We start from the raw sequence: 15763 nt of genomic DNA, 5'->3' as shown, positions 1-15763 counted from the left end.
GAATGTTGAGGGACAAAGCCTATTTGATCAGGATGGCTAAGATAGAGAAATACTTCATCTAGTCTCAATGCCAAAAGTTTTCTTAATATGTTGTAATCCACATTCAAAACAGAAATTGATCAAAAGGAAGGACAGAATAAATAGTCTTTGGTAATTTTCAAACATATATTAAGGCTGGAGAAGTTTTTTGTTTTTTTTTAAGCAAGCATTAATCCTTAAGAGGTAGCAGAGTAGAAGAAAACTGTCTAAAACGCTCTACTGCAAAACCATGTAAACCAGAAGATTTCCCATTTTTTAGCTTATTCATAGCCAACATTGATTACTTTAAGGTAATATTCACGTCTAACTCATGCTTTTCATGTTGAGCTAAAACAGGTAAATATAATTTTCCAAAATATGAAGTGGACAAAGATTCATCTGGATGTAAAACTGATATATTGAAATCAGTATAATATACCTTAAAAATATATTTAATATTGAGAGGGTTCATAGTAATTTTTCCGTCTTGTCCTTTAAACTTTAGTATTGTCCTCTCCGCAGATTCCTTTCTTATCTGCCAGGCTAACAATTTACCAGACATTTCTCCATGTTCAGCATAACGCCTAGATTTAAGCACGGCAATTTCAGGAGATAGAAAATCACGTGAATTATATTTAAGTTCCTCTATTTGAATAAAGGCATGAGGCTCTTTCCCAGATTACAAGTGGGCATTCCGAGCTGTTAATGTGGTAGGCCAAAAAAATTCTAAATGTCAATTAATATGATCTATAAAATCTTGATTTGAAAGTAAAGTAAAGTTAAATCTCCATGGCTACAATGAGATTAGTGCAATAGTAAAGTCACAATAGTAAGTGCAGAGTGATCTGACAAAATTATTGAATTATATGAACACTATGACTTTTGAAACATAGTTGGAGGAAACAAAAAAATAATTCACTTTTTGGGTAAGAATCCTCAACATGAGAATCAAATGACTTTTCAACTCTGTTTGTTTTAATTGCCTCCAGACTTTATGTAAACACAGTTCAGTTGTATTACTCAAAAGTACTTTAAACATATTAACTACTGACGTAGTTAACAACTACGTGTGTATAAATATATATATATATATATATATATATATGATATCAAGAAATCCTACCAGTGGCTGGAAAAGGCTGGACTGAAGGACAGCACAGAAGCACTAATCGCAAGAACAAGCACTCAGTACAAGATCAATAGAGGCGGGGATCTACCACACCAGACAGCACCCCAGGTGCAGGCTGAGCAAAGATGCTCCTGAGACAGTTCAGCACATAGTAGCAGGGTGTAAGATGCAGGCAGGAACAGCGTACATGGAACACCATAACCAAGTGGATGGCATAGTGTACAGGAACATCTGCACGGAGTATGGATTGGAGGTCCCAAGATCACAATGGAAGACACCTCCTAAGGTGGTTGAGAATGACCAAGCCAAAATCCTGTGGGACTTCCAGATCCAGACTGACAAACTGGTGATGGCTAACCAACCGGACATTGTGTTGATCGAAACAACAGAAGAAGGCAGTAGTGATAGACGTAGCAATCCCAAGCGACAGTAACATCAAGAAGAAGGAACACGAGAAGATCGAAAAATACCAAGGGCTGAAAGAGGAGCTAGAAAAGATGTGGGGAGTAAAGGCAACAGTTGTGCCAGTGGTAATTGGAGCACTAGGGGCTGTGACCCACAAACTGGGAGAATGGCTCCAGCAGATTCCGGGTACAACATCTGAGGTCTCGGTCCAGAAGAGTGCAGTCCTAGGAACAGCTAACATACTGCAAAGAACCCTCAAACTCCCAGGCCTCTGGGAGAGGACCCGAGCTTGAGGAAAACACACCACCACCCCCCATGGGGGGTTGGGGGCACTGTCATCCTGGAAGAGACCACCCCCATCAGGATTGAAATGTTACATAGTAGGATAAATGTGGTCGCTCAGAACAACTTTGTATTGATTTGTAAGGGGACAAGTGGACCCGAGCCATGCCAGCAAAATGCCTCCCACAGCATGATAGAGGCACTGGATCCCCTCACTTAGGGGTCAAGCAGTCAGGCCTGTACCATTCTCTTGGTTTACGCCACACATGCAGTCGCCCACTCATCGAGAATACGATGAAGGATAACTCATCTAAACATATCACTTTTTTCTACATCTCTGTAGACCAGTGGCTTTGGTCATTGCATCACTGAACTCTCAAATGTGCATTCATCTTTTTAATGACCAGTTTATGCAACGCAACCCTACTGTAATATCCCTCTCTATGTAATTGTAGACTTACTGTTCTTACTGACAGTCTGGTCACATCCTGTATTGACATTCTCAGGCACCTGAGGAAAAGTTGCTCTTCCGTTTTTCCTTACGTATCGCTCTAATGCACGAGCATCATGGTCATCAAATGTCATCTGTCGATCAAAGTTTCCAGCCCTGTTTACTGATGTCTTTCCCATAGATCTAAATGCAGATGTCACTTTAGTCACTGTTCCTATTGAAACACAAGCCAGTTGAGCAGTCATTGTGACTGAAGCTCCTGCCATCCGTGCCCCAACAATTTACCCTCTTTCAAAGTCACTTAGATCTCTTCCTTTTGCCATCTTGATACAAAATCAGAATCAACTGGTCCTGCTCAGTATTTTTATATATGCCACAGAGCATGAATGGAGGTTAACTTCTTAATTGTACCATGCAGTGCACCTGTGTGGAAGCATCTGTATTTGTTATGTTTTCTACTCATTTATTCAGTTTTTTCTTTAAATTCGTCAGCCGTTTGTATATATATGTACACATACACATACACCTACATGTATACTGTATATGTATATACGCTCACTGAGTACTTTATTAAGAACAACTGTCCACCTGCTTATTCATGCAATTATCAAATCAGCCAATAATTTTATACATTGCGGTGCAATGTATAAAATCATGCTGATACAGGTCATGAGCTTCAGTCAATAGGTGTTTTTGTACCAAATAGTTCTGGGCATCTCCCATGAGAAATACAGCACATACCCTCAAGTTTGGCTTCAACTTTTCACTCAAATTATTAAGCTGATATTATCATTTGTAATGAAAAAAATAGTATTACATAGTCAGGAAAGATGAAAATCTCTTCCCCCTGGAGCTGGAAATTTCCCGTTTTTTCAACAGCAAGGTGTAGAAGTGTCCCTTTCCCCTCAAAGCTCAATAAATGCACAATCACTAATCTTGGCTGTAGTGAAGACTGCAAGCCTACGCGTTGTGCAATATTGACCAGTGGCTGAGGGGCCAAGTTGCACAGTTTTAGTTTTAGTTGCTTTATTTGTACAAGTTATTAAAAAAAAAAGACATAATACTTTAACAGGAACAAAAGAAAGGGATGTTGGTGGGATTAGAAAACCCAAAAGGACTTACAAGGAGCTCTCTCACCAATAAGCCAAAGTGGTAATAAAAACAATACAATCAAAATCACAGTTTATCAATAAAACAAACACACAAACACATTAGCACAACATATAAAAAAAATTAGAAAAAACAGTACTATTAAATGTCATGTCATATGTTGCATAAGTTAAATGCTAATAACAAGTTGATAATAAACATACAGTACTCTACAGTAGCTACAAAAGATACCAGAATCAATGAGGCCACAAAGTACAAAATTCAAGTAGTGTGGCTCACCAAATAAGCTGTAATCCTGAATTTAAAGTTTGTGAGAGAAGAGGACAGTGTAACAATATGATTGTATGTATTCCATAGCTAAGCTTCCCTGAATTGACAGGGACTTATACATCTTAAATCTAAATTTAAAGATGAAATGATGTACATGTCTGAGTGTTCAGTCTGGCTACTAAATATAACAAGTCTGACAAGTTCCAGCACAAACAATATTGCAATACATGGGGTTGGGATAAACTAAATTAAAGAGTTAACAAACATTTATGATGAACCCAACCTTTATTTTATTGACAGTACCTACTGATTTTGTAATCATACTGCAAATCAGGTTAATTTGTTTTTTTCCACCTTATTTTTTATTTTTTTAATGAGTAAAAGATCCAAGAAATTTTGCTGATTACACCTGACAGGTAGAATTATTTCCCATGAAAAATTTTGATTTATGGTAGTTTAACTAGGCCAGAGGCCTGGAAAATTCAATCAGAACAAATAAACACTTGCCAAAAGCAAATTCTTTAGACAAGGTTTATCCAGTTCCTTGTTTTTTTTCAGTTCTTTAGTGCAGTTCGAAGAAAAGTATTGCTGACTGGCTTAGGATTCCAATGATATTTAATAGATAGGATCCGGTGGGGCGCTCAGAAATACACGGGTGCAGAAACACAAACAATTCAGGAAAAAAGAGTTCACGAAAGGCATTGGATTGCCCTTCTCAGCACCAATGAAAATCCCAAGTACTCTGAGGTTGAATTTAAAGCTGTGGTCTTCAGTTTGCTGGATCTTTTCTCTCAAGAGGGTATTTTCTTTCTGAGGACTAACACTGTTCTTCCAGTATGCTAATCTAACCGTCATTATTATTGGTAGCATCTTCCAGATTATTTTGTGCTTGTTTCTTTCAGACAGCTCTGAAGGGTATCAATAGATCCATCTAATAAATCTGTCAATGTTCAGACGCTTAGAACCCTGACACACTGTTGTCTGTTGTTTTGCAGCGTGTCTGCCACTATTGGCCTGTAGATAGGAGACTTACCAGTCAAGTATATTTTTCTTTAGTTTTTACCACTGCCTTTTCTTGTCTTCTTCTACAAGCAAAAGCCCAATCACCTGACCTCAGATCTAACACGGGTGGCACTAACAGAAAGAATTTGAGTTCCAGATGAGTGCTGAGTTCAGTCAGAGGCTGAGCTGACACACAAACATACACATAGGCACAATCCCACAGACAGGTTCAGTGCATCTGTTTCTAGTTATCTTACAGCTAATGTACATTTGCTAGGTCAGCTCTTTGCAGCAAACCAATACACTGCACGAACAGTCCAGCAGTACAAAATGCACAAATGTACATGGGTGAAAATTTTCTTCACTTTGTTGGAACGCGCCTTAAGGAGCATTGTAGCCTTTGGGGACTGCCCTCAGGGCTTTAGAACTTTGACCATAGCTAAACAATATGAAACAGTTGTTCTTGTATGTCTTTGTGTTCAGCTGAGTGAAAACTACACTTGGGGCCGAGTCAAAGACCTGGTGAGGAAAACCAAGTTGAGGAACCAGAGCAGGCTGGGGCTCAGCTCTGCCTCACTGAAGATGTCCTGCCCACAACTCTACAGGTGAGGAATATAATACAAATTCCACTTTGAGCTCTATATTCTCTGTGAACTATACCATATTTGGACCATATCCCTGTAACCATGAAGTTTTTGACATTTTACTAAATCATCACTTAATCATCGTCCTGATCATACCTGGCATTAACATGCATCTCAGGTGATCTGATCACAAGTGGACAGCTCTAGGTACAGGTGTGAATGCACCCAAGATGCATTGACGACACACTGAGATTCAATCACTCAGACCACATTCACTTGTGTCCTGGGCCACATTGAAGGACCGCCTACTCAACTGATGTCCTCTGTGTAAGCAGATGTACTTAATCTTTCTCAAACGAATACAAGTCGTACTAATTGCGTAAGATGGCTTGGTCCACATTGTCAGAAAATTTCAAAAAGCCCTTAGAGATATAATGTGATTGGTCAAACATCTTGGGTGATTTGGTTTGCCAGGAACACGCCAAGGAATAGACCCAGTCTGTACTGTTTCGATTTCTTCTTCTTTTAATTTCCAGAAGACCAGGCCTGGGAAGTGCATTGTTGCCTCCCAATCGGTTTAAAAACAACATGACATTTGGTCTTTGCAAACAAAAAATGATGTACATGTTTATTTGCGTATAGAACAGGGAGGTGAGATCCAATCACAAGCGGTCACCTGAGACACATTTTATGCCAGGTGTGAACTGATGTACTTAGACCTGTCAACTTGTGATCGGATCGACCAAGACTCATGTTAATGACAGGTATGGACAGGGTCTAAGTGAAAATATGACCAAGACCTATTTAGCCTTTACTTTTTCTGAATTACAAATAAATTTTATTAAAAATAGTGGATTACTTGCCATAGTTGTGATGAAGATTTTGTGTTTTTTTCCGCATTCCAAATGTCCACATACCTTTTTCTTTGCATTTAGAGCTGTCTTTCCTGGTTTGGTCTAAGCTGCTTACATTCAATGAAGGGAAAACTTAATGCTACAGGATACATTGCTATTTTATACAACAGTGTTCTTCCGGCTTTGTGTCAATAGTTTAGGAAAGGCTCAAAGATATTTCCATAAAGAAATGGCTTTCCCAGTTTGGTGTGAAAGAACTTGAGGGGTTTGTTCAGAGCCTTGTAACACCCTTAGGATTAACTGGAATGCATACTGAAAGTCCTGGACTTTTAACTGACTCATACACATGTATGTTCCCACAAAATCTGTTTTGCTGTAGAGCCCGAGCCCTTTGCGCTGCAAAATACAAAATATTGCAATGAATTACCAAGCACTCTGGGGTCAGTTCTTTGGTCACCACTGAAAAAAATCAAAGCATTACTACACACTGGAAGTTAGAATAATATTTAAAACAGAGTTTGATATTATTGGCTGCATGTTAAGAAGATTTTTTTTATAATTTAATTTTAATCAGTTTTGTAAATTTGCACTAAACAAAGGTGTTCTGCAGTTCCCCTCAGCTCTATGGCGCATTTTAGCCTGTTTTAGCTCATTGTTTTGGTTTCCTGCCCGTCAAAATCCACTCTCATTCTTTGTTCAATTTGAATAAATTGCTCCTTATGTGCAAAAAATATCATTGACCAAGGAGCCACCTAATTAATGGAGATGGTCATTCTGATTCTGTATGCAATTACATGTACTTTAAGTATATACCATAATGTTGGGACAGCTGTTAGCCAAAGAAAATATATAGCTGTTGAGGCTTATTTACAATTACATATCTGGTAAGGAAGGGAAATAGAAGTGATTGATTTAGTACTCAATCAAACTGCAGTTTTTATTTCCTCTCAACTGGGACCTTTCAGAGAAAACATCATTGTGAGACAACAGAAAACAATCACACAAAATACAGACACACATTTACTCATATTTTAACAATTTTGTGATAAAAGATATGAGGATAATCATCCTTTCATCCCACTTTCTGTCAAAAAAGTATGAAAGGTTGAGAAATCTCAAATCTTTTTCCATACTCTGTGATGAAGCCCAGACATTACTGTCCCTTGGTTTTTGTCTTGATGTCTTGTCCCTTTGGGTTGAAGTGGCACCACTCAAAAGAAGCTGTGCTCTTTTTCCTTGTTTCTTGAACAAAACCTAAAAAGAAGAGAAGGAATGCACGTTATTTAACTGCAATGAATAAAATGCAGCATGAGGTGAAAGAAAGCCATTTTTGTGGTGGAAAAGTGGTGACAACTTCAGTGACTTTTGGGCAAGAGGCAGAGTGTGACAGGTTCCTGGAAGATGGGGATAAAAGGAGTTACTAGCTTCATTTTTGCCTATGAGAAGAGGGGTCTGAGTGTGGATGAACTGTGGCTTTACTTTATTCAAGAGGCTGTATACTGTAGGAATCTGATGGGAGTTGGAGGCCTGCTGGCCCTTCAGCCTCTCCCTCTGTCCTGACTGGGATTTGGCACTGATCCAGAAGGACAGAGAGAGGGGGTTGAAGAGTCAGGCCTGAGGTATGCCTGGAGGAGAGGGAGAATTCCCCTGTGGTTTTAAGCTCAGGCCTGGTGAAAGATATGGCTACAGTCCAGGATTCATTAGAAACAACCCCACCCTCCTCCCGAGACATGCATGCCGTGCTGCTGCAGGGCTTCTGACAAAGTGAGAATAATGGATGATAAATGTTTTCTCATACTGCCAGGCAGAACTGCTGTGATGTAATCTGAAGGAGCATCATAGAAGTCCACCATAAATACTGTGAAAAGCCAGTAGCTCTCATTAATAACTGTCTCCCCTTCTCTACAGACCTGATCTGGGACCAGTAGAACCTGCTGGCGGAAACAGGAACTCCATGATTGCCTTAGGCCACCAGAGCAAATTGGACTTTCCTTGGCTACAATAAACATCCAGGTCGTACTTACAGCTCTTTACATAGAATCAGATGTAACCTGGGAAAATAATCAGTATGCAAGAATGAACAAATCCCTCTATTATTTTTTTCTGCATAAAACTGGGAAAATACATCCTGGTCCAGGTCAAATTTAGATAAACTTCAACCTCATTAAACCAGCTTTCTTGCAAACATGAGGTCGTCTTGTCAGGTAGACCCTGCTCCAAACTATGTATTGCCTGTTACAAGCTCCACAAATTCTAGTCCCATGTAACCATTTCTAACCTTCTACCAAAACCCAACCATCACTATGCTTTGGCCATTTTTCACTAGGAAAAAATAATAATAATGATCAGGAAAAAGTTGGGAATGATGCAAATGAAAGTAGTCATGGTCTGTCACAATGAAGACACATTAAATATATAGCTGGAAACATTATTTATGTCTGCAAACCATGAAAAGAGTAAACCATCAATTTCTTACTTCGTCTCTCAATGCTCTTTGACTTCTCTACCCTGTCTGTTGCTCTCAGCCCAAGCCCATTGGTTCATGGTTTGCTGTAGTGAGTATTTGGAGCAGCAGGCAGTGTATGTGAGACTTAGTCAAAATAAACTACACGTTGTGTGTGTGTGTGTGTGTGTGTGTGTGTGTGTGTGTGTGTGTGTGTGTGTGTGTGTGTGTGTGTGTGTGTGTGTGTGTGTGTGTGTGTGTTCATTATAATGAAGGGACATGTCACCTAGTGCAACAATGGGGCTCACTGATGTGTTTTTAATAATTTTTGGAAACAGTGGAGTTCTATGGCTCAGCCTTTGGCTCATCTCTACTCACAAAATTTTTTGACAACAACAAAATTATTCACCAGACTTATCGTAAGTCAATAGTTAAGTCAAAAGAATTGAATACTAAGTCAAAATTATGACTCGCATTATCTCTAAGAAAATGAAAACCTCGACTTAATTAATTTTTGTTTTTTTTATAATTTACATTTGCTGACTTCAGTGCAGTATTTTGTCCTAGCAGAAGTGGGCAACCTGATACATTAAACTAAGAATGCCAATGCAACTAAGCTGCATTTATGAAGCTTGTTTGAAGCTATACCATTTTGGATAAAGCACCACCACTTACGTTTAATTCAGGCAAAAAGGTCCCGATATAGTGTTCATCTCACTGGTACCTGCAAGTACCATAGCCTAACTTCATCTAGCATGCTAACCACGTTCACTAACAAAATTAAAATTTCCTGCTCTAAAACTGCTGAATGTTTTTTTTACACTAATTATAACTACAGAAATGAATGTATACTTTTTTTCCTACTGACCTGCAATTGTCCTGGAAAGCTACTGAAAATTCTGTCATTTTGGGCTGCAATAATAACAATAATAATAATGATAATAATAATCATTCAGAGGTATAGTTAACACTTTCTATGCAGCCCATTATGCATTATATAACTACAGTATGCAAGGCATTACAACAGTGTTAGTGGAGATAAACTACCCTGGCCTCCACTGCCCTGATTGTCATTCACAACAATATGTACCTCACACTACCACACTGTGGTGTACTTTACTGTCCATGCATCTGCTGGAGTCTTCATGAAGGTGAAGAGACGGTACTTTTCCTAACATTACCCTCTGTCTTTGTCTCCTCCTCAGATCAGATTCCGACGGTCTCATATGGGGTGTCACACAGAGATGATTTAAGAGTGGAAGAGAAAGTGAAAGACAAAAAGTAGGGAATGAAGAAAAAAGATGAAACTGAGGGACTCAAAAGAGAGGACTCTTGTGTGAGGGATGCTGTTGCTGCTCGTAAAGGAGAATGAGATGAGAACGATGCTACTATACGTATAAAATTATCTACACTGTGACACAATTTAACTACATTATATATACATTATATATACTCTACTAATACTATACTATATACATAAATGTTTCCATTAGGACACTGCAAAAATCCTTAACAATCCAACTAATGTGAAACATGCATATATTTCATTTTTTCATATTTCAACTTTTAATTTTCTAAAATGTTGTAAACGTGCCAATTACAAATAGCAGACTACTTTACAATGTGCGTTTGATGATGTATAACTGGGATGCATGCATAGATGACGTGTATGCAGAGGACATAGGAGATAACTGCAGGAGATAAACTCTGAGTTCCAGTGTGTGTGTGTATGGATCATAAAGATAACATATCAGACCGAAAGCACAGCCTCTCCGCAAGCTGCTGTCTCATCTTAATAAACATTTCAAGCACCTAATAACAAATACTATCACTTTACTCCACATGATGATGATGATGATGCAGTGCTGTTGATTAATTTCATGAGAACTTGAGCAAACAGCAGCTTGGCTGAACATTTATTTCTTAAATTTTCAGTCCATAAACTGATGCTGATAGGATGTTTCAGAGAAACATCACTCTCTTGTTATGACTAGAATATGTTTCAGGACATGAGCTTGTGTTTGACACATTAAACACTGTAATTTATCTCCTGTGCCAGTGTTGCATTATTGAAATTCTCGTCTTGTTCCAGACAAGATGGAGTTATAGTAACAGAAAAGAAAAGGCTGAGGACACGTAATAATAAGTTGATGTTTTCAACAACACTGGGTTAACGACAACGATAATCCAACAAAAACGGCCACTTCAGTGCAGTGATAGGCCGGTGTGTGGAGGTGTTTCTATATGTCATATGCTACAACCAACGACTAACCATCATGCTTTCAGAACAAGGCTGTTTTATTTGGCTACATTAGTTCACTGCTTTTTATACTGAAAGCACAATGGCTACGAACTCTTCAACCAAAAACAACAAATTGTAAATCATATTATCACCACATAATGTTTACTTGCTGGATGTATACTGAGTCAAGCTGACAAACAGCTAAACTGTAGTAAGTTGGTTTCAGGAATAGTCCTTAAATCCATTCAGATTGAATACAATGCAAATTTTCACCTGATTTTTTTCGTGCAAATTTGACCAGTGGACTATTTTTACAGTCCATGTGTCTTTGTCCCAAATGGCAAGTGTACAGGCAGTAAAGACCTTAGCAGGAGCTAGCAATGTATACATCGATTGTTCTCAGAAATGAACCATGAACTCTGGTTCATGGTAAGTTTATTTGGTTATTGTCCTCCAGAGTGTTCTGCTTTTCATTATGTCTCTGGATGTTCAGAATTGCAGTCAGGAACATTAACATAAACTCAAAGTTGAAACATATCAGTTCACACGATTGTATCTTTGTTTCAGGTTGTGCAGGCTTGGCAATGGTGATGTCATGTATAGCTGGCACAGTGCTGTTTTTCAAGAACTGGCTAGATTTACGTACGTTTCTTGGAAAAAAGATAGGCAAGGACACAAAATTGCCATTTATTGAGTAGTCTTTTAAATAAATATTTGTCTTGATTTTAGCTAATGACTTGTCTTGCTTCTCAGCAACATCTATTACAGAAAAAATACACTATTGGCAGATGGCAAGATCACTGACTCTGACACTCATATGTGATTATCTGAAAATCCTAGGAAATAAATCACATCACAGTAACACCACCACTGAGCATTGTATTGCACTTAAAGGTGGTGGTGCTTCAGTAGTCTTGTTTGGGTATTGTGACACCAACGGATACTTCATATTACATCATTATATTTTACTCCAAAGAGGTAAAGTATTTACTGTGTACTGTACTATAGTGCACTCCGCTTTTGTCGTATCATTCAATAAAAGAAGGCATGTATGTTGAATTTTGTGTGTAAATTATAGTTGATGTTTATCTGCAGGACGTCAGACAACTGTATATGTTTTATATGTTGCATTTTGCATACTGCTATAATGTTAAAATTTATTTTTCAAAATAAAGTTGAATCTAAAAAAGCTATTTATCTGTTATATAATTTGACCTACAGTATAATTTTGCACCCGCAGCATATGGAGTACTTATACTATTAAGGTAAAGGAGAATAATGACATGAAAAAAATATGAAATGACTGTAAATTTTCATTTGAAATTATTGCATGTCCCTTTTTGTCCAGTACTTGTATGAAGCTTTAACATTTCTCTAAAATTTCGGAACTAATTAAAAACATCCTAAAATACTAGACAGATATTGAAACTAAAGCCAACCAAAATAAGGGGGTCAAAGATGAAGGTCGTATTGGCCATACACTAACCCTAACTATGACCAATGCAATGAAAGAAGTTTAATAAGGTTCATGTTGAACAACACATTGTATTTTCACAAGAAATTGACCCCTGTGGCCATATTGTTGCCACACTCTTACATAGTAAAACTACACATTGTCTGGGGTACACAGTTTCATTCAAATGAGGAGGCTTCCTTTAGACAAGAAGGAAATACTGTGTATGAAATAAATTAAAGATGTGACTTACTTCAGATTCGGTAGAAAACAAATAACAGCACACTGTGACATTAAAATTAAGCCAAATATTTGTCTGGCATTTTTTTACATTGTAGGGGAAACTTTCTTCACGTATTGTCATTTTATATTAGATAGCAAATAACTTGAATTTTAGAGAACGAACGGTAATTATGACATGGCCTAATTTAGATAACTAATCAAAAGGCACTAGGTGGGTAATAGGTAGGTGTTATGCTGTTATATGCTGTAATGCACAACTATACCCACATACATAGAGCTGTCAACTTAGTTGTGGCAATGTTTATAACTTACTGACCCAAATGAATAGAATCGAGCCATTATTGATTACACCTTTCCTTTTTCCTGCTAATTCCAAGTAAAGTCAAATTACATTCATGTTTGTGTCACTTTTCATGACTCAGTTAGAACAGTTAAGACAGCCTTGTGCATCCCAAATATTACATAAATGCTGATATTGTTGTTAAACGGCTGTGTGTAGAAATGATCATAATGATCAGTCTTGACTGGTCTCATGTGGTCACAGTGAGTAACTACAACCAAGTAAAGATTTGACTGATCTCCTTGAAGAAACTGGTGCTGAAGGTTGAAACTATCCTGTCTTCTTAAGAGCAGTGGGAAATGCAGCGGCAGGGGACCAGCTGAAGCCAGGGCGTTGATCAAGGTCACTAGAAATTATGATGCCTAACACTGACTAGCACTGACAGTGAAACAACAAAAGGCCTTATAATCATAGTAGCTTGATGGCAATTTGAAAAACAAACTAGGTGATATCCAAGTGATCAGGAAATAATGTCTTTGCTTTGCTTTGCTTGACCCTCCTATTGTGTCAAATTTGACCTGTTTTCAAGTTTAGATGCATGAAATATAGCAATATTTTTTTTGATAAAAATAATCCATCCTCAATAATGGCCTACTGAATACAATAAAACACATTTTGATCATATTTATTTTTAAAATGTCTGTAAGAAAAAAATTGATTTGGTAATAATTATGACTTCGTTATATAGATAAATACATAGCAAATGTTACCAAACCATCGTGAATAACAAAAATTCAAACAAAACAAAAATAATAGTAATAAAATCGTCATAATAATAGTATAATAATGATGACTTGAATTCAATTGTAGAGTGGCACACAACAAATATGACCCCCATGCAAAGCTGCATGGCTCCCAGTAGCAGTGGTGTTTTTTTTATTCTTCTATTGGTAAAAGTGGTACTGCAGCATACACAATAAAAGTTATGTAGTTGAAATTTTCAGGGGAGGTACAGAATGGTGCACACGTCAGACACCAAAAGTAAGACATGTCCACCAGCAGCTGGCGCTATAATCAAGGCATGTTTTGGCCAGTAATTCCAACATTGTACGTCGTTCATTCAAAAACTTTACGTGACTGCATTCCCTGAAATTAGCTCAAGCTCGTGATATATGCCATATAATTTTTTCTTCACAAAATTGCTAAACATGCAAAACCTCCTTTTTTGAACTTCTCCTAGGTTGCGATTCCAATCTGCACAAAACTTTGCACATAGAATCTATGGACTCTAATGATCAAAGGTTATTAAAGAATTTTGATGATCCAAAAAGTTATAAAAGAACGAATTCCTATGGGTTGCAGTCAAAACTGAAAGTATTGCATATCTTGGCAGAAATCACTCCTATTAACATGAAACCCAGCTCTGTAGTTGCTGAGGCTTTTTGAAAAATTTGGCACCAATCGGCTACTAGGTGGCCCTTTTGTTGCAAAATCATGAAATGTGCTAAAATTGTGAATTGCGCAAGGTACTTTAGACCTTTTAATACCTGCCTGCAGGTCTACTCATTATCAATTTTATTAATTTTTTTTTTTCTGCTGAATCATATAAATTTCCTGTGCGTTGGAATGAACTAGAAACATGAAACACCCAATAACTGGAAATGATGTTCAAGTACTTCCCAAGATTCATGAGCCCAATTGGCCAGATGGTAGCGCTGTAATCAAGGACCAAAAATGCCATTTTGGAAAGGCCACACCCCTCACACAGGAAGACAATTGGACAATAAAAGCACGTCCTGATGGATTTTACGCCATTTTGAATTGTTTGAAAAACACAGTTTTGACACATCCTCCCAAACTGTAAGTCCAATTGCTACCAAATCATCTGTAGATCATCATTGGATCAAGCTTATCAAAAGTTGCATAAAGCTTGTTGATATCTTATTTACAGTTTGGTGCAGAAGTATTTGGACAGTGACACAATTTTCAAGCCATCAAGATGTGATTGAGGTGTAGACTTTCAGCTTTAATTCAAGGGGTTTAACAAAAACATTGCATTAACCATTTAGGAATACCAGCCATTTTTATACATTGTCCCTGATTTTCAGAGGCACCCAACATTTTAAAAATTGAACGCATTTTTTAGGGGCTAAAGGTGCCCGAAAACACACGAAACTCTGCACATGCGTCAACACTGGTAAAAATGTTTCATGGGTCTTCAGATGGGTGTGGCAAAATGGCTTGATAACATTGCCAAGTAGCCCTGGCGGTACATATGACATACATTTACAAAATTTGGTAGCCACATGTAACATCCCAGGACTTACAAAAAACCTCTTAGAGCCATACCCTAAACCCAACAGGATGTCAGCTGCTTTGAATTTTTATTTGCAATTTTTTCACAGGGGTTGTACTTTAACAAACTTCACCTAGAGAAATAATCAGATTGACATCATATGTGGTCAGTCTAATCTGAATTCCTTCACGATACTAAACTGCAAAGCTATTGAGTTTTCATTGGTGAGTTTTCTTCGGAGTCACAATCGGGACACAGGAAATGATAAAAATTGCACTAAATGTCTTGTCCACCGCCACGCACTCAACAAAAGGAAAAAGATCTTACTCATTCCTGCAGTGTCCAATGGTTGTGAAAGTGCACAGCTGTGTCAACCGACATCCCGCCAGCACCCCTGACGTGCATGATTGTGCGAGGGCCCAATCAACCCTACTTGCTAGCTTTATCGTTATTATTATTGTTATTATAGGGCCCCAGCACTGAGTGGTGCGAAGGCCCTATTGTGGCGGAAGCAGTATTCAGATCCTTTACTTAAGTAAAAGTACCAATACAGCAATGTATAAATACTCCATCACAAGTCCTGCATGAAAACCGTACAAACTTGTAAAACCTTACATATTTTTCTTTAATGTCTTTGAACCTTGTTACATACTACCGCAATGTATATAGTTCTGATATGTCCAATCTTTTTGTCAAATTGT

At 37.8% G+C, this 15763-nt stretch overlaps 1 protein-coding gene across 4 annotated transcripts in view; it reads left to right on the top strand.

Annotated features, from left to right (window-relative positions):
* si:ch211-250c4.3 (uncharacterized protein LOC100535981 homolog) overlaps positions 1–11928 on the top strand; it is a 50875-nt gene extending 38947 nt beyond the window's left edge. For 3 of the 4 annotated variants that reach the window (XM_040139991.1, XM_040139989.1, XM_040139988.1), the window contains 3 exons: positions 5151–5272; positions 8014–8118; positions 9754–11928. In XM_040139991.1, the coding sequence (XP_039995925.1) occupies positions 5151–5272; positions 8014–8110 (219 nt within the window). In that variant the 3' untranslated portion in view covers positions 8111–8118; positions 9754–11928. The remainder of the gene's footprint in view (positions 1–5150; positions 5273–8013; positions 8119–9753) is intronic. The other variant, XM_040139990.1, reaches the window with a different exon arrangement.
* Positions 11929–15763: the final 3835 nt, after the last annotated feature.

The sequence above is a fragment of the Xiphias gladius genome, chromosome 11 (genome assembly GCF_016859285.1).
Source record: "Xiphias gladius isolate SHS-SW01 ecotype Sanya breed wild chromosome 11, ASM1685928v1, whole genome shotgun sequence".
Classification (NCBI taxonomy): Eukaryota; Metazoa; Chordata; class Actinopteri; order Istiophoriformes; family Xiphiidae; genus Xiphias; species Xiphias gladius.
The sequence above is the reverse complement of the archived record's forward strand: the minus strand, read 5'-3'. Positions and strand labels throughout refer to the sequence as shown.